Source organism: Chiloscyllium plagiosum, chromosome 2 (assembly GCF_004010195.1).
Source record: "Chiloscyllium plagiosum isolate BGI_BamShark_2017 chromosome 2, ASM401019v2, whole genome shotgun sequence".
Classification (NCBI taxonomy): Eukaryota; Metazoa; Chordata; class Chondrichthyes; order Orectolobiformes; family Hemiscylliidae; genus Chiloscyllium; species Chiloscyllium plagiosum.
Genome location: NC_057711.1, coordinates 81,670,367 through 81,690,733, shown reverse-complemented (window position 1 = coordinate 81,690,733; position 20,367 = coordinate 81,670,367). Strand labels below are relative to the sequence as shown.

General features: G+C 40.0%; 1 protein-coding gene across 1 annotated transcript in view; it reads left to right on the top strand.

Moving 5' to 3' along the window:
- rasef (RAS and EF-hand domain containing) overlaps positions 1-20,367 on the top strand; it is a 76,074-nt gene that overhangs the window by 7,116 nt on the left and 48,591 nt on the right. Inside the window, exons 2-3 of the mRNA XM_043712826.1 lie at positions 11,070-11,216; positions 18,848-18,938. Coding sequence (XP_043568761.1) covers positions 11,070-11,216; positions 18,848-18,938 — 238 coding nt within the window. The remainder of the gene's footprint in view (positions 1-11,069; positions 11,217-18,847; positions 18,939-20,367) is intronic.

The following is a 20,367-nucleotide window of genomic DNA, read 5'->3' as shown; positions in this document are numbered from 1 at the left end:
GATCCTCCGAAGAGTAACCCATCCAGACCCATTCCCGTACCCTATATTTATCCCTGACTAATGCACCTAACACCATGGGCAATTTAGTATGGCCAGTTCACCTAACCTGCACACCTTTTGGATTGTGGGAGGAAACCGGAGCACCCGGAAGAAACCCACGCAGAATATGCAAACTCCACACAGACAGTCACCCGAGGTGACAATAAGACAATTATTGACCACCTTCCTGCACACGAGTCCAGTCTTCCTCACCCTAAAGATGGCACTAATTCAGTGGCAATATCTGGTCAGACTAACCATGGTGTGATTTACTCTGCTGACTCCTCTCCACTACCTGGTTCACAAGAACCTCTCCAAGGTCCCTCTCCAAGAAACATGGTGCCAGTTTATCCTATCTCGGTTGTCTCTCCTGATGCCTAACAAAGCCAAGCAGCACAACTTACAGAGAGCAGCATTCCTGTTGGTGTGTAGTAGCCTTTGAAAGGTGGTGTGGCCCCAAGGGTTGCTGGTCTTAGGGAGGACCTCTTAGTGGCAAATTCTTCTATGAAATATGCATGGCAAAATGGGGTGGAGATAGGATACGATTCTTGCTGCAAGGCCTCGAAGATAATTAAACATTGAGTTTGGAAAGATAATGTAAGAAAAATCACTCGACCTCACAATGAAAATCACTCCATAGAAATAGATGTGACTTGCACTTTGCCAAAAAATGTTAGGGTTCCTCCTTTAGTGTTTGAAAATGTCAGACTTTGTTGAAAGAAATTACTTGCAAACCTGTTGAAAATGGGTAGAAGTTCTACAGTACAAAATTAAGTAATGATACGTTTTAACAACATGATCTTACAGATCACCCATTCATCATGGTGTCATATTTCTGAATGCTGTGAATTTACTAAAGGATTATATAGTTCCAAGATCACTGTCATGTGAGCTTTAACATTGTATCTTCTGAAAACTGTTCTTACAATTTGTATTTACACACATTTTGTGAAGTCATTGCATACTTTCATTATATATTGATTATACAACGAGTGCATTGAGGAATTCTGTTTACTTCTATGACAGTTTTTGTGCTGGAGGCAATTTACGTCAAGCTTATTTCACTTTAAGGATAGATAAATCTGAGGATTGATTAATCTCAGGTAATTGCCCTCCACGATCATAGTCTCTGCATTGGGGTCATTTGTTTGTGTTGAATGATCTTCTGTTTTGTGGAGATTATCATAAATTTCAAGTAAGAAAGTGCCCACCAGCTGTTATATTGATGAATTGGTGTCAAGGCAAAGAAATATTGATGGAAAGAACCTTACTATTGCCAAACAGGAAATTATATTTGAAAGTGATCTGACTGATCTCCAACCTCGAGTAACTCTAGATGTGAAATGACAGTAGCATACGGGTCAGAAAGACTGTACATTGCATGAGCTAACACAAAAGATGTTAAAGAGTTTAACACAAAGAAAATCATTAGGCGTATTTGAGAAATTGCACTAAGGTTACATTTTCCTATTTAGTGCTCCTGGCACATCGTTTAGCTTGATTGCAGAACAGGATTAGGCAGGAGAGTGATTTTCAAATTGCCTGTGAACTGTAATCATGTTACTACCTACTAGAGCTGAAGGGGAACTTCTAATTTATTAGAAAATTACATTCACTATAACTACCCAAAGTGACGAAAAGAATGAGATCTGCAATTCCAGGAGATTTATAATTGTTTGAATGGTTCTTGGAATTTTTTCTTTGGGGAATCTAAAATAATAGGCAAGTTATGTCTAGTGGAGTACCGCTGCTGAAAAATGTGTTGCTAGAAAAGCGCAGCAGGTCAGGCAGCATCCAAGGAGCAGGAGAATCGACGTGTCAGGCATAAGCCCTTCTCCTGCTCCTTGGATGCTGCCTGATCTGCTGCGCATTTCCAGCAACACATTTTTCAGCTCTGATCTCCAGCATCTGCAGTCCACACTTTCTTCTAGTGGGGTACCACAAGGATCAGTATATGGGTCCTAGTTGTTCATAATTGTTCCACCCCACTGGATAACACATTGGAAAGCCCCATATTTCTTGTACTCATTATAAAATTTAAAGGTTTAACAAAAGTACACACAATTTCCTGATATACCCTTAAGATCCAGGTTGGCAGAAAGCAAGGACCTTGTTTCTGTATTGACAACAATTATGATTTATTACAAATAATTAGATTCTCATTCAAGATGAGCAATTATGAACCATTGATATATAACTCTACTGGTTAAAATTCTAACCCACTTATAACATTCCCTCCATACACACACATATACAGGCAGCCAGAAACTCAAAAACCATAGGTGTAATAGGCAGAGGGAAAGACTGGGAAAGGTACATGTTCACAGGTTTGCTGAGATGATCATTTCAGCTTAGCTACAGTTTCTTCTCAATCTTCCTTTTTCAAGTATTTCACTCACTTGCAGGAAGCATTGGACAATTGGTCACACGTATTCATTAGAAGTCACAGCTTACAGCAACTGATGAAGGAAAATAAACTGGTCTTCTTCAGGCTTATTGCAAGAAACTTTGAGTACAACAGTAGTGTGTCTCACATCAATTATTAAGGAGCTTGGTTAGATCAGAGTACTGTATGCAGTTTTGGTCTTGTATTGGATGTAGGTTTGCTCGCTGAGCTGAAAGGTCCATTTCCAGATGTTTCATTACCTTACTAGGTAATATCTTCAGTGGACCTCATGTGAAGCAATGCTGAAACTTCTTGCTTTCTATTTATATGTTTGGGTTTCTTTGGGTTGGTGATGTCATTTCCTGTGGTGAAGTCACTTCCTGTTCCTTTTCACAGGGGGTGGTAGATGGGGTCTAACTCGATGTGTTTGTTGATAGAGTTCTGTTTGGAATGCCATGTTTCTAGGAATTCTCATGCATGTCTTTGTTTGGCTTGTACTAGGATGGATGTATTGTCCCAGTCAAAGTGGTGTCCTTCCTCATCTGTATGTAAGGATGCTAGTGAGAGGGTCTGTCTTTTTGTGGCTAGTTGGTGTTCATGTATCCTGGTGGCTAGTTTTCTGCCTGTTTGTCCAATGTATTGTTTGTTAGTGTTGTACCCCATCTACCACCCCCAGTGAAAAGGAACAGGAAGTGACTTCACCACAGGAAATTACATCACCAACCCAAAGAAACCCAAACATATAAATAGAAAGCAGGAAGTTTCAGCATTGCTTCGCGTGAAATCCACTGAAGATGTTACCTAGTAAGGTAATGAAACGTCTGGAAATGAACCTTTCAGCTCAGTGAGCAAACCTACATCCAAAACCTCAACCTGAGCTACAAATCTTCTCTAAACTTGCTTGGTTTTGTTATCTCAGGAAGGATTTTATTGCAATAGAGGAAATGCAGCAAAGGTTCACCTGACTTGCTTCAGGGATGGCAGGACTGTCCTTTGAAAAGAGATTGGGCAAACTGATTCTGTATCCTCTAGAGATTCAAAGAATCAAGAATTCAAAGAATCTCTAAAGGATAAAGTGCGATGTGATCTCATTGAAACTTAGAAAATATGAAGAGGGATGGACAGGTTAGATGCAGTGAATAGTCTTGAAACAGGGAACACAATTTAAAAAGAGGAGAATTATTTTTACTTAGTGTGTTGTGAACCTTTGAAACTCTACAAAGAGGACTGTTGAACCTCAGTATTTGAGTATGTTTAAGGTAAGGATTTCTGAATACCAGTGGTGGACAGGATTATTGAGATAGAGAGGTTAAAAATAATTGAGGTGTTCGACCAGTTATGAATATAATGAATGTTGGGGCAGGCTTGATAGGCTGAATGGCCTACTCCATTCCTGTGTTCCTATGTAACTTTAGTTGAGATGTTGCTCCCTTGGAAATTGCCATTACAGCCCTTCGATCAGTAATCTGATGTTAAATAATATATATTAAATGGATTTTTTGAATGATTTTGGTTTTATAAATGTGTGAACTGCTTCAAGGCACAATACAGAACACTTTTTATTTGTAAGCAAAAGTCTGAATACTGTCTTTCATAGACAAGAAAGCATCTCAAGGTGTATCATTGTGCTGTTCTAAAACAAAATATGACAGAGCAAAGAGGTATTAGATGAGACGACCTAAGGGTTGGTCAGAAGTAAGCTTTGAAGAATTTCTTAAAAGTGCAAGGTAAAGAAGTAGAGGGGTATAGAGAGAACATTCCAGGACTTAGGGTCAAGGTATCTGAAGGCTTTGCTATTGTTGATGGAGCACTTGAAACCAGCAATGCTCAAATGTGGATTAGAGGAGAAGATATCCTAGACAGATATCTGGGGGAGGTTAGTGGCAGGGAGGGATATAGTGTGATTTGACAAGAAGGATGAGAGTTTCAAAATCAAGATGTTGCTTGACTGAGTACCAATGTATGTCAGTAAGCACAGGCTTGATGGATGAAAGGAACCTGGTGTGATTTAAGATACAACAGAGTTTCGATAACTTTAAGTTTTCAGAGGGTAGAATTTGACAGGCCAACCAGGAGTCTGTCACAGTAGTTACATCAAGCTGAACAAAGAGGGTTTCAATGGCAGATGAGCTAAGACAGGTTGAAGTTGCCTCACCTTGGGGTCAAATGTCACACCAAGGTTTCAGACACAGTGACTGATTTAATCTCCAAATGTTCTTAGGAGAAAGATAAAGTCGGTACCTAGGGAACAGAGTTTGGAGTAGTATAATGCGGATGTAAGATGAGAAGTCTGACAATGTAGTAATATTGGAGGAATGAAGAGAAGAAAGATGAGATAGAATTCTGCGGCTAACATGTGAAAATTAATTCTTTGCTTACAGATGGTGTTGTTGAGGGGCAGCATGTAGATGAGAAACAAGAACGGTGTTCTTGAATAGATTCTTGGGGGCTGTGAGGAATACGTTGCATAATCTTGCATTGGCAGGATGAGAAAGCATTTGGCTAGGATTAGATAGACATGAATGGAATCAGTGAAAGCAGTCCCACTGAACTAGATAATAGTCACGCAGAGGCATTGAGAAGGATAGTGTGGTTAGTGTGTCAAAAGGTAAGTGGAGGTGGAAAAGAATGAGGAGATAAACTTTATCTTTGTCACAGTCACATATATGACATTGATTAAGAATATTTCAGTACTCTGGCATGCATGGAAACTTGATTTTGGAGAGATTCAATGCGGAATTCTGAGAAAGGTAGGTACAAATTTGGGAGGTGACAACATTACCAAAAACTTGCATTTTAGATGTGTGAAGAATTTTTGCTTTTTTTTTTACCTTGCTCTTGCATGTAATTTTTACAATTAAGACAATTCCATTATTTCTGTTGGAATAATCTAGGGAATAAAGCTAGAATTTGAGTAAGATTCTGGTTTATGACAGTCAATGAACATTCACCCAAACGTTTAAGCATTGCTAAAAAAAACTGTTAAACTTCTCATTTTATTACTGAAGATCTTCAACTTGGCAAAACTGTGTTTATATCTGAGGGCACTAGTTAGCATCGTTGACACTTCACTGCAAGTAGAAGTTCATATGCATAACCGTATTGCCATTTTACATCATCACTCGTCTGATAAACTGCCATTGTTACGTACATACAAGAATCGATCACCATAGGCTCCACATCCTTAGTGCATACTGTATTTGGATCTTGTTTACTCTTTCACTAAGGCCCAAGTAGCATATCATCTTGTCATTGTTTTGGGATTGCCAGTGACCACCTCGGTAACTGAATTGGAGGGACAGCCATGACTCTTCCACTTAGATTTAAAACGTGGCCATTTGATTGAAGCATGTGCAGTGTGTTTGCTGTGTAGGCTGCTTGCATATGCTGCAGGAGTGACATTGATATAGTATGGTACCATAAAGCAATATGTCCACCCTGCCCCTCCCATCACTTGACTAATCACTGCTATTAACTGACAAGCTGTCTGGCCATATGTCTGTGCTCAAATAGAAGACAAGAAAATTAATGAGAGTCTGTAAATTCTGAATGAGGCAACATTGTGCAAAAAGGGTACACAGAGATGTGATGAGCATCCAAGTTGGTGCAGAGTATGTGAGCACTAAGGGATAATTTGGAGGTGCCGGTGTTGGACTGGGGTTTACAAAGTTAAAAATCACACAACACCAGGTTATAGTCCAACAGGTCTAATTGGAAGCACAGGCTTTCGGAGCACTGCTCCTTCATCAGGTGGTTGTGGAGGACACAATGTATAATTTCAGTTACATCTCACTGTAAACTTTTGCTATAAATTCTGTGTCTTACAATTGTGTACTTCACAACCACCTGATGAAGGAGCGGCGCTCCGAAAGCTAGTGTTTCCGATTAAACCTGTTGGACTGTAACCTGGAGTCGTGTGATTTTTAACTTAGCACTAAGAGAGTAAGCTAAGAGCCCAGTGATGCAGCCTGTTCTGATGAATGAAATGATTGCCTGCCCATGTGTGTATAGCAGCCTGGCAGCAATTTGGCAATGTAAGGTGTCAGTGCGCTCCAAATTGCTGCATCCAAGTGTTGAACTGTACTCCAAGTTAGTCCGAAATCAGCCTTGATGATGTAGTGAGCCTGGTGCGCATTTGATTTCAACCTCCATCACTGAGGAACTGTGTTTGATCACTGCTCGGTGTGTACTTGTGACGTTCGGGATTGCTGGCCAAGATGGAGGCTGAGAGGAGCAAGTGGTGAGCAGGAGCCGCCAGGTACCTGCTCTGCTCTTCATGTTAGGACAATTGCCATTGAGTTTCTCTCTGCCATGTGGAAGAGTTGAAATTGCATTTAACTGAAGTAAGTTTGGTTTTCATGAGATGCCTACTGCTGCTCACTAGTGAGATTTTCAACTTGCTGTTCAAACTCTGGATGGAAAATCAGACTCTTTTCTCCAGGCTGAGAACCTAATTTTTCTGATCTCCTCATATTTTCTCAAATGAGATGGAAATGTGTTGCTGGAGAAGCACAGCAGGTCAGGCAGCATCTAGGGAACAGGAGAATCGACGTTTCGGGCATTAGCCCTTTTTCATATTTTCTCAACTCAATTGCTCCCATCATTCAGGGGCTGGGAAAATTCAATTGATTTGGATTTAGTTCACACCTGCTATTCTGTATTTTCATTGAAATAATCAGGTTTAGAGTTGCTTCCAAACTGACGTCAGAAAGAAAAATCTGTAGTAAACTACTCACTGTAAAAAATAACCAACATTTTGTAAAACTTAAAATAAGGCTTTTTAACATCTCATTGTTTTTTGCTGTTTGACTGGTCTGTGGCAGATCATGGAAATTCTTCATTCAACTATGAGCAAAAGCTGTCTCTGATGCCCCCTTGTGTTTACAGGGATAAGCAGTCAGTGCCATCAATCACCTATGATAAAATGAATGTAGGATTTAACATTAAGTTGAGATGGATATGGCTGATACTTCAGACTTTTTCAGAGAAAGAATGCGTTAGGATTAGTGTTAGGGTTTTGCTAATGTGGTACAAGAATGTTATACAGTATTTAAGAACGGGAAACACAATTTTATATTAAGATGATTTCAGAACATGAAATAATGATCATTGGCACTTAGACGTGTTGCTCCTTTGATAGATACACCTTTCCGTGTTGCTAGGCAGTCTGCCAGAAGCATGGCAATGTGTGAATGTCAGTACTGCAACCTATTGTTGCCTCAACCATTGTGGATAAATTGTTCCGAATATTTTGTTAATGACCACCTTTTATTGAATAGATTTATTGCTCTTTGCATTTCAGAAATCTTCAGAATTTTGGATAATAGGGGCGGCATGGTGGCTTAGTGGTTTGCACTGCAGCCTCACAGTACCAGGGTCCCAGGTTCAATTCCAGCCTCGGGTGACTGTCTGTGTGGAGTTTGCACATTCTCCCCGTGTCTGCGTGGGTTTCCTCCGGGTGCTCCGGTTTCCTCCCACAGTCCAAAGATGTGCAGGTCAGGTGGATTGGCCATGCTAAATTGCCCATAGTGGTAGGTGCATTAATCAAAGGGAAATGGGTCTGGGTGGGTTACTCTTCGGAGGGTCGGTGTGGACTTGTTGGGCCGAAGGGCCTGTTTCCACACTGTAGGGAATCTAATCTAAACGTATATTTGTTCTGATAGTGTGGAGGAATTGAGTTAATGTCAAATTTGAGGCAGTTCTACTTTTGGGTTTCTATCTATTTCATTTAATGCTAATTAAGTGTCTTAATGGTCAGGGTCCCTCCATCTACTTAAGGTAATTCTTTTGAAAGAAATTGCTCAGACTTTGCAGATGTAATAAAAACAAAACTGTCTATGTTTGCATCATTATTCTTTGAAATGGACAACAACTTCTGGCATTGACACTTGCAAAGTTCTCACATAGAAATCCAGATGTTTCAGTCAGCCATTCCTCCACACACTATTGAAGACCTCACATATGGAAATCGAAGAAATCATTTTCACATGAACCTTCACTTTTTATGATGCTCATCTTGCTGAAGGAACTTTTAACAGTCCTCTGTGATAAAGAATTCCACAGATTTACTGCCATCTGAGAGAATAAATTCCTTCTCATCTGTCTTAAAAAGGTGACCCCTTACTCTGAGATTTTTGACTCTCATTATAGACTCTCCCACATGGGAATTAGGTTCTGCATTTACGCTGTCAAGTCCTTTAAGAACCTTGTATGTTTCAGTAAGAATGCCTCTCATTCTTCTAAACCCTAACGAATAGAGGTGCAAGGATCAGCCCAATGCACTAGCACCAATACCAATACGTTTTCCCTTGGGTAAAAGGGTCAAAACTGTTCATACCGTTCAAGGTGTGGTCTATATAGTGTCTTGGGTGGCTAACTAGGCGTTGGGTGGCTAGAGTTTGGCAGTGGAGGAGGCCGAGGACTTGCGTGTCCTTGGCAGAGTTGGGGTGGGGGGGTGTTAAAGTCTTTGGCCTCAGGGTGGTGGGGTTGTTTAGTACATGTGTCCCAGAGATGTTCCCTGAAATGTTGTACAAGTAGGAGTTTTGTCTCCCTAGTGTAGAGGGGACCACATCAAGAGCAACTGACACAGTAGATGACGTGTGTGGAAGTACAGGTAAATCTCTGTCGGATGTGGAAGGATCCTTTGATGCCTTAGACGAAGGTGAGGGGGGAGGTGTGGGACCAGATTTTGCAGTTCTTCTGGTGGCGGAGATGATGCTGGGAGGGGAGGGTGGGTTGGTGGAGGTGTGGACCTACAAGGGAGCCATGGACGGAATGGTCTCTTGGGACTCAGATAGGGGTAGGGAGGGAAATATCTCCCTGATGGTGGGGTCTTTTTGTAGGTGGCAGAAATGGTGGAGGGTGATGCAATGTATCTGGAGGTTGGTGGGGACATATGTTGGGGACACCACCCATGCCCTCCATGACTTTTTCTTTCCCCAGCCCCCAACTTGGCACCACCTTCTTGAACTGTCCTACTTGTCCATCTTCCTCTCCAATCTATCACCTTCACCCCTACCCAACTACTTTCCCCCCAGCTGCATGCCACTCCCATTTATCTCTCAGCCCCCTTTGGCCACCCCCTCATTTCTGATGAAGAGCTTATGCCTGAAACATCAATTCTCCTGCTCCTCGAATGCTGTCTGACCAGCTGTGTTGTTCAAGCACTACACTCTTCAACTCTGATCTCCATCATCTGCAGTCCTCACTTTCTCCTAACTAATGCCTTGCATAGTTTTAGCAAGACTTTCCTACTTTTATACTTCATATCCTTTGAAATAAATGTCAACATCCCCTTTGCTTCCTCTATGATCAGTTGAACTTGTTTGCTAGTTTTTGTGATTTATGGAATAGCTTTCTCCGTTTAAGTAATAGTCAGTGCACTTTTGTTTCAAGCCAAAGTGTGTAACCTCACATCTCCTCACATTCCATTCCACCAACCAGGTTTTTGTCCACTTGCTTCACTTGTTTTGTACCCCTTTGCAGATTCATTGTATTCTCCTCAGTACTTGACTTCTTATCTATTTTCATGTTATTCACAAACTTGCCCAAAGTACATTCACATTCCTCATCCAAGTCATTCATGTATTTTGTAAATGATGTGGCCCAGCAATGATTCATGCGGCAGTCCACTAGCTACAGGTTGCTTTCGTATAAATTTCTTCTTATCCTAACTCTTCTATTTGTTAGCCAAATCATGGGGTTTTATCATATTACATGGCCTAACATGCAGTACTTTATCAAAACCTTCTGGAAATTTAAATATATACATGAGCACTATTTCTCCTTTATCCTGCTTGTTACATTTGCAACGAATTCCAGTAAATTTATTCGGCATGACTTTGCTTGACCATATTATGTATTCCTAAGTACTGTCCTCTTATATCCTTTTATAATAGATTCTTAACATTTTCCCAATAACCCTATAGTTGTGTTTTTTATCTCCTTCCCATTTTAAATAAAGCTGTTACATTGGCAATTTTCCAATTGTCTGGCACTTTTCCAGAATCGAGGGATTCTTAGAAGATTGCTACCAGCGCATCAACTGTGTCTCCAGCTACTTCCTTTAATATTCTAGGGTGTATCCTGACTTTGTCTTTTTTTCACCATCTTCTTCCTTAACAGAATGTAACTTATTGACAGTTTATATAATATTTGCATGTAGCATGCTCAAACAAAAATGTAAACACAGTGGTAACCTGCAACGGAAACTGGGTATTTCCACTAATCTTTATTTACTTTTCCATGGTGAGCATGATAACAATTCTAGATCATGGAATTCGGAAAATTCTGAACTTACTCCAGTGGAAAATGGCATGGTTTGAGATACATTTGTCCTGTTTAACACCTTTCTATCTTATTAATTATTGACATTTGGCATTATTTAATTTGCTGTGTTTAAGGTTTGTGTGAAGGGATGTGTGTTTGGTGCTTGGTGAGAATCCTCCAAATGTTGGACACAAACAAAAAAATCTTTAAGAGATTAAGACACAGGCGGCAGTGTGTAAAGAGATCCCACACATTGTTGGAATGTGTAAAATGTGCATGACGAGACTGCAGATAACAGTGACAACGTCACCATCTGACAGTACTCTGGGATGCTGCTTATTATGCCTCATCCCTCATTTATTATATTTTCACACAGACCTGCACAAGTTGCTGCCCTTTACGAGAACCTGACAACAGCAGAACCCAGGCTGATTCTCCAGTTTGAATCTGTGATCATGAACTTCATTCGAGATTCCATGTTGCAAAATACAGAATTGGAAAAACTAGCCCACTGTGTGAAAAGGTAAGAACAATTTACAATGGATGTTACTGAATATATTTTCCTTTGTTGTGAATGGATTTAATTAAGAGGCATATATAGAGGAAAGACAGACTGGAAGAATTGCAACTCGACGATGGAGATCTCCTAACTTTCAACCAGTTCGTTTGGATAGATGGAAAAATTGGGCAGAATCCATGATTGGCATTTCTCCCGGTTTTGATTTTACCTGCATATTTTCCTTGTGCTCAGGTGCAAAAGAAGAAAAGTTGCCTCTTATAGAATGAACAAGTAAGGTTTTGTTCCAGAGTTTACAGCATTGAACTCAGAAACGTCAAGGTCCAATTCTCATCTGTACTTTTAAAATTTTTTTTCATGAAGTATGGGCATTGCTATTGTTCGTCCCTAGTTGGCGTTGAACTGAGTGCCTTGTGGGACCACTTCAAAGTGTTGGTCTTTGTCCACTAAAAGGTCAACCACAGTGTTGTGCTTCTATAGTCACACCGGGTGAGGATGGCAGATTTCCTCCACTCAAGGTTATTCATGAACTAGACGCGTTTTAAAGGACAGTTGACAGTGATTACATGGTCATGATTAGGTTAGCTCTTTTTTAAATAATTACAGATTTTTAAAATTGAATTCAAAGTTCACCATCAGCTATGTTGGGGTTTGAACCTACACACCTGTTGAGGATAATAAGCTGTAATAATTTTGAGCTGACCACTATTTATGTACTAATATCCAAACACAATATTAAACATTAGGAGGTCCAAAAACGTCTCTGGTTTCCACCATATACCTTATCATCTGTAACGTTTACATTGATTTCATCCCCATCTCTGGCCACTCTTTGACTGAAGCACATTGTTGGCGAAGTCACCATTTTGTTCAATGTGAAGCTGAGCTTATGATTCTATCCTGAAGAAGGGCTTATGCCCGAAACGTCGATTCTCCTGTTCCCTGGATGCTGCCTGACCTGCTGCGCTTTTCCAGCAACACATTTCCAGCTCTGATCTGCAGCCCTCACTTTCTCCTTATGATTCTATATCATACTTAAATTGTCAGTGTTATCAGCCACATCTACTCCTTCCACTGTCTTTCTGCTGAAACATTCCTCCTTGCTTTCAGTTTCTCGAGAATCAACAGGCTGGCTTAAATGGAGAAGACAGGATCTCAGCTGGAGCCCGGCAATGCCTCCTGTAGGGAAGGCTTGCTAACTTAAGTGCGACTCAAGATCATAACTGGAAAGCATATGATTTTCCTGAGATTAAAGGACCCAGTATCACTGCTGTATCCTAGGACACAGGTGACCAATGGAAAGATGGAGTTGAGGAACACTGAGGAGTGTTGGCATCAAGGCAGTGGTGGATGCTGGTAGGCTCCTCCTTCCTGATGCCAGGTCATACAGTCATAGAGTCATAGAGATGTACAGCATGCAAACCCATTGATCAAGCACTAAATAGCTTTGAACCTGCGAATCCCATGAGCCCTCTGCCAGCTGCTTGGTTAGTACCAGCAGCAACAGAATGAGATCCATCAGGTATTAATTTCCACTTTAGGGTCTCAGTTGGTGATGGGGCATAAAGGCCTTCTTGTCCATGACTTAACTGGGGTAAGAAAGGCAAGATTGTTGTCCTCAGATGGGGCATTAAATTCCAAAGTTTCTTGACCATTCTCCCACTTGAAACTTCAATCATCTGAACCCAAGTTGAAATTTCCTTCCTAAAGCAATTCATGGTTCCACCTCTTGCTCCCCAAAATCTACCTCTTCTTCCATGCTTTTAGTTAAACATTCAGACATGGCAATTATTTATATTTTCACTTAACTGTGCACTTCTCCTGTGTCAAGTTCTGTGCAAATGGAAGTTGTTGCTGCTGACCTGAACAGATTAAACCGGTTCAGTGTTTTAGCTGAAATGCAGCATTCCATCAGTACTGTGCTGAGTGCCAGTTTATGTGTTCAGTCTCTTGTCTCCAGAATATTCTGACCTGGAGGCAAGAGGTGTAATCTCGAATAAAACTGCAGGTCTTATTAGGAACTGTTCAAAAGGAACATGGATCAGAGAATTGCTGCTCTAGTGTTCTAGCTCTGCCTCTGATCTTTTGAAGAATAACTCACTGCTAGGGATGTGGGATAGGTGAATATATCCATAAATTAATTTTTAAAACATTTACCATTACTCAATCTGTAAATGCTATATTTACCCAGCTAAGATGCTGGTTGTCAACTTGCCTCAGCATGTTTCCAGTCTTACTTTAGGACAACCACTGAGGAATGGCCAGAGGTGATTCAAGGTGATTTGCCATCTATTTCCTCTCTCTTTTGTCTCTAGAATAGCCTTCGCTAATTTCTTCTTATTATGACGCTATTGATATGTCGGATACCAAAATATAAAGGATCTCAAATCCACCTGTTTCATGTGCAGTGCATTGGGACTTACCAATCACCTAGTGATTAGAAATATTTCATCAACCTTTTCAGAGATGCTGACACCTCTAGAGCAGGTTGGACTTGAACTTTCTAGCTCAGACGCAGGGACACTACCACTGCAGCACATGATCCCTTTCTCATGTTTAAATTAACAGAATAATTTGTTACACATTTTTGTTTGGCTTATATACTTCTAGTTCTGACATGAAGAAATAGTATAATTATCAAAATGAAGTCTCCACCTGCGTGACAGCATGAAATGTCTCTATTAATATCACGTCTTGTGATAAGCTACAATTCTTAATGACTGTCTTGTTATGCTGATTTTCATAATTGAAAAATATTATTGCTCAAATGTTTTGTTCCCCTGTGCACAATACATTTGATATCACATCACAGTTAAAGTTACGGTGTGGTTGAAAAAACTGCTACCTTTTGAACAGTATGCCCTTTATGTCAGAAATAAAATGATAATGCTTGAAAAACATTCAACAGGCCTTTGTATTCAGAGAAATTTGATCATTTTAATTATATTTGGCCATGTCTACCAAACAAAAGAAGTCTTTGAGCTATTTTCAATGCCATTGAAGTCATTGATATTGAGTTTTTTTTTAAAGAAGAAATTACTGTCAGTTCTGAAAGTTTTCAGAACAATCAATGTTGTTCCTTCATGACACTATGTAAAAGAAAGGACCATTTTTCTCATGCCAACAAATCTGAATGGTTTTTATTTATTAAATTGATTCTAAATATTTTAAGAGCATTTCATACTTTGCTCATGACTTATAAGCCATTCTGCTTTACATTTATTCACATAACACATTTAGTGTCACATCACACTATTATTAATGAATTATTCAATGATCAATAACAATGTACTGACTGTAAATGAACAAGAGGCTGACGTATAGCTGTCCATATTTATAAACAACAATATCCATCACATTAAGAGGAGCAAATAGTTGCTGTTTACAACAAAGTAGCATTTGACTGAGTATGGTACCATCTGCCATGACCATCCATCTAGGGGGCCAAACCTTCATCAATGGAGAGTGCAGACGTATATGCCAGGCATTCCTAAAAGTGAGGTGTCAATCTGGTGACAGGGCTACTTATATGCCAAAAAAATGGAAGGAGCATGAAATAGACAAGGCTAAGTGATCCCACTATCAACTGGTTAGGCCTAGGTTCTATGGTCCTGCTACATCCGGTCATGAACAGTGGTGGACAATTATAGGTGTGGCCCTATTCAGTTCTAACTCCATTTACAAATTTGCTGATGATGTTTCTTTCGTGGATCAGATCTCAAACAACAATAAATCAGATTATGGAAAGGAGATAGATAGCTCAATGGCCTGGTGTAATGATAGTATCCATAGTATTCCTATAGTGTGGAAGCAGACCATTCAGTCCATTGAGACCCCACTAACATTCTGACCCCCAATCCTCTACCCTGTCCCTGTAACCCTATATCTCCCATGGCTAATCCAGCTAGCCTCTACATCCCTGAACACCATGGGTAATTTAGCATGGTAAATCTACTTCATCAGCACATCTTTGGACTGTGGGAGGAAACCCATACAGATATGGGGAGAATGTACAAACTGTACACAGACAGTTTCCTGAGGGGGGAATTGAACCTGAGCCCTTGGTGCTGTAAGGCAGCAGTGCTAACTTCTGAGCCACTGTGCCACCAGTAGACAACAATCTCTGCCTCAATGTCAGCTAAACGACGCAGCTGGTCATAGACTTCTGGAAGGGGAGTGGTAGACATGTCCCTGTCTGTATCAATGGTGCTGAGGTCAAGGTGCTCGAGAACTTCAATTCCTAGGAGTAAATATCACCAATGACCTATCCTGCTCCATCTTGGTCGATTCTACAGGCAAAAAAGCACACAAATGCTTTTGCTTGCTCAGAAGACCCAGGACGTTCAGGATGTCTAAAATGACTCTTAATGATTTTTATAGATGACAATGGAAAGATGACAACGACATGCAGATGCATCATAGCTGGGCGTGGCAACTACTCTGCCCAAGACCGCAAGAAATTATAGAGTGTTGTGAATGCAGCCCAGTCCATAATGAAAACCAGCCTTCCTTCCATTGACTCCGTCTACACTTTTCGCTGCCTCAGGAAAGCAGCCAACATAATCAAAGACACTTCCTTCCCTGTTTATACTCTCTTCCACCATCTTCCACTGGGGAGAAGATACAAAAGTTGAAAAACACATGCCAACAGAATTAAGAACAGCTTTTTTCCCGCTGTTATCAGACTTACAGACCTCTGCTACATTAGAGTTGATCTTTCTCTGCACCTTCTCTGTAGCTTAACACTATATTCTGCATTCTGTTGTACAACCCTGACGTACTTATGCAAGGTATGATTTGTCTGGCTAGCATGCAAACAATACTTTTCACTGTATCTCGCTACATGTGACAATAATAATTCAAATCAAAGTAAGTAACATCCCCACCTTCAATGGTGGGGGACCCCAGCCCAACAGTGCAAAAGCCAAGGCTGAAGTGTCTGCATCCATCTTCAGTGGTGAAGTGCTGAGTGGGTGATTCATCTTGGCCTCCTCGGGGGGGGTTCCTCATGGCCATAAATGCCAGTCTTTAGCCAATTTGATTGAGTCCATGTGATATCAAGACATTGCTGAATACATTAGAACTTCTGAAGGCTATAGGGCCTGATAACATTATGGCATTAGTACTGTGCTCCAGAATTAGCTATACCCCTAACCAAGCAGTTTCAGTTCAGCCATAACATTGGCATCTACCTGACAATATGAATAATTGCCTTGGTATTCCACTACAAAAAGGAGGACAAATCCACTTGTCCAATTACTGCTTTATTTGTCTACTCTTGATCATCTGCAAAGTGATGAAAGGGATCATTGACAATGCTATCAAGGGACAGTTAGACAGCAATGACCTGCTGACTGACACTCAGTTTCAATGCTGTTGGGGCTACTTGGCTTTTGACTGCATTACAGCCTCTGTGCCAACATGGAGAAAAGAGCTGAACTCCAGAGGTGATGTGGGAGTGAAATTGGTGGAAAATTTTGGAGGTCACTCATCTCAGCCAAATATATCACTCCAGGAGAGTTTCAGGTGGATGTTTTTATTCAAACTGTTCAAAGATGTTACTTTACACCTCTGGAGCAGATGGAACTTGAACACGCGCCTCCTGATAAAGAAGGTAGGCATACCTGCACTGTGTCAGAAGAGCCCTTGACAAAATCTTCAGGGTATTTACGGCAGGATTCCTAGCCTTTGACCTGCTCTTGAATCTGCAGAATTAAAATGGTTGGTCCAATTTACTTTCTAGTCATGGTGGTCCTCAGGATCTGAATAGTGGGGATTCAATGATGGTAATGCTGTTGACTGTCATGGAGTAGTGGTGAGGTTCTCTCTTTTTGGAAATGGTCATTGCTTGACACTTGTGACACAAATGTTCCTTGCGACTTATCAGGCCAAACTGGGAAGTAGTCCGTTTCTAACCATGCCAGGCCTTGAAATGGCCTATCCAAGATCACAAATATTATCATCTTTAAGATGATGACTTTCTGCTCCTGGTCTTTCTGAGCATCTGTGCAGCCTTTGACATAAGGCTGATGCTTGTTCTCCATCATGCTGTTCAATATGACTGCTTTTGTTTGGTTCAAACCATAGCCAGAGCATGCCCAGAAATGAAAACAGGAGTCTGGTGCTTTACTCCATGTGGTTTTCCTACCCACCCTAATTTTACTAATATAAGTTAATTAAACCATACAAAAAGTAAAAGCTGCTATACGTTAATGAGAACACATTACTAATACTTGCACTGTAAATTAGTCAGATTCTACTGACATCAAAGCAGTCCATTGATAGTTTGTTGATACTAAAGTCTAAAATTCTGAAGACTACCTTTCTTTCCAGAGCTTGCCAACTTTAAATTCATTCTTGAATTGCAACTTTTTCATTCTGTTGCAAGTGGAATCTTGGTTGAGTATTTTTATACTTTCTGTTCAGCTTCTCAGAGGAAGCATTTCCTGCAATAGCTGTTGTTCCCAGCCCTGGACTATTACTTGAAATTCTCCGACACGTATTCTTGTCCCCTTCCTCCTCTTGGTTCAAATGCTTCCCTATAATTTTCCATAGAGAAATTCTAGATTGCTTTACAACACTGTTCTGAAGTGTTACATTGTCTGTTGTACGAATGATTTTGTAACTTGTAGTCTCACAGTATTTTCCTCCATTGCCGTTTTGAACTTCAAAGTCATAAACTTTGCTTGCCCTTCCCACAATCTCCAAATGCTTGCCGTCGATTCGTTTCACTCCCAGGGCTTTCTTGAGTCAAATTAAATGTTTTGCAATCTTTATTATTTACTTGACTTGAACACAGCTCCTAAGTCTATATCTTCCCCATCACAGGAACGCCTGTTGCACTTCCAAAGCATTGCCTGCTTCTGCCTTTTCGTTGGCCTGTACTTTGCTAAAGTCCACATAGAAGCCCCACGTTAATTATATCAATACTCTCATGTTAATTGTATCAATACTATCCTGGCTGACCTCTCATCCCTTTGGTATTTACATGTTTAAGCACTTCCAAAGTCTGGATTTGGAACTGCTATCCCTTTTTATATCCTACATCTATCCTGCTTACTAACTTTGCATTCCTTGTTGGCCCACAGTGCTTGCCAACCTCCCACAAGTCCAGTTTTAATTCTTATATCCGTGTTTAAATCTTTCTATAACATCTTGTCCGTCACTTCCTTTAACCCCATATGTTTTTAGAACTCTTCATTCTTTCTGCTCTGTTCACTTGGGCATCCTTCACTCGCACTACCTCGTCATCAGTGACCACCACAGTCCACTACACTCCACCTATTTTATCTCCTGTGTTTCATATCCAACTCCTTTAATGACCCTCATTAATACTCACTTTCCTGATTGAGCTTTTGGTCACCCAACCTAATTTGCTCTCTGTAGATTAGCATCTTATTTTTTTCTGGTTTTGTTATCCATGAATGGTGTCACCAATGCCAACTATTTATTAAAAATAGACAACTGTTGGTATCAGCTTATCTTAAAAATGGTCCAGGTGAAACCAGTTGATATCTAGACAGAAGTGCAAATGAATGTAAGCAGACACTTTGCACTTGCTACAATAATCTCTAGATTGAGGTGAAGCAGACTGTACAGTGCAAGACTCAAATTACTCTTTTTTTTGTTTGTTTCAGGACACAGGATGAGGCTGCACAACAAGTGACTGAGCTCGAGGAGGATATAGATCAGCGAATAAAGGTTGCAGTCCAGGCTTGCCAAAAAGAGGTGAGATTGTAAAACAAGTTCCATCTCTTCTTGAGTAATTGTTTTGACCTTGTAGCTCAAAAACATAGCTGAAAGCACAGATAATACTGTGGGATTATTTTTCTTTATCAACTAAATGTAGATTCCAGTCATGTCGAGGGTAATTTTGAACTTCACTACTTGCCTATTGTAGAACCTGCCTGATTTTATCTCATAACCAGTCGCTTTACTGGGATTTGCTCAGATGTGAATTTGAACATAATCCCTTTTGCTACCTAAATATCTTGATTTCAGGTTGGTATGAATACAAATAGTTTGCCAGTAGATTTTAACTCTATATTGCAGTGCACCCTGAAATTACAGCATGATATTTCAAATGAAGCATTACAGAAAGAAATTTCAGGAAACATTTGTGTTTATTCCCACGGTAGAACATCAGAACTTGTTACTGTGTTTAGCTATGCAATGTCTATTTAGAAGTGATTTATTGACACTTGAAAGCCTGAAATGGAAAAAAAAAATTCCATTTCTGAGTGCCAATGCCTTTCGCCTTCAATGAGCCTGAAATTCAGCACACATGGCAGATTCTTCAAAGAAACATTGTATTTGCTGCAGTTTGCATTGCCATGGATTTAGCTTTCCACAATATGTATGGAAAGGGCAACAATTTCTACAACAATATTTCACACCTTATTTTGATCTCCTTTATGTTATAATTGTCTGCAGGTGCTAGAGGAAAGGCAATGCTGATAACATAAAGCATCAAGTGTATTGTGATTGTTAAATATTTACTTTCTTATTTATGACCTTCATTTGAAGTTGTTAATTCAAATGTGCACTTGTGTTCAGATCCCAGCTGTAATATTACTAGATGCAGTAACCACACTCATCATTCCTGTCACTCTCTTACCTATAATCGATATATACAATTCTACATTTTTCCTGAAAACCTTTGGCTTCAGTTGGGAGGCTGACTGTAACTCAGAGCAACAGGTTCATTTCACAGATCAAAACTGAAAATATTTCATAGAGGTGCACTGAGTATGATATTCGTATTTATCAGTTTTTTGATTTCAAGATACGTTAATGTCTTTTGCTCGGTAATATTTTCCATGCTTTATAAATATAACCTGAAATATCACCATGTAATCACTGTTTAAATAAATACTTAATAATTTAAAAACAATTTTTGAATAGTTTTCAAATCAGTAAGGTAAATAGAATTAGTGCTTCTAAATTACATTTCTGACTTGTAAAGGAGCATGCATGTAGTTTTAGTCTGGAGCAAATATCGTTATGGTTTTGAAAAGATGTGCCTGATGTCAGATTTTGGGCTCAAGTGCTTTAGAAGGAGTTTATGCATTTAAAACCTAGTGGGTCAGAACAACTTACAGCTTTTTATAACTGTTTTTTTTTAGATTTGGGGGTATAAGTCACTTCACATTTTAGT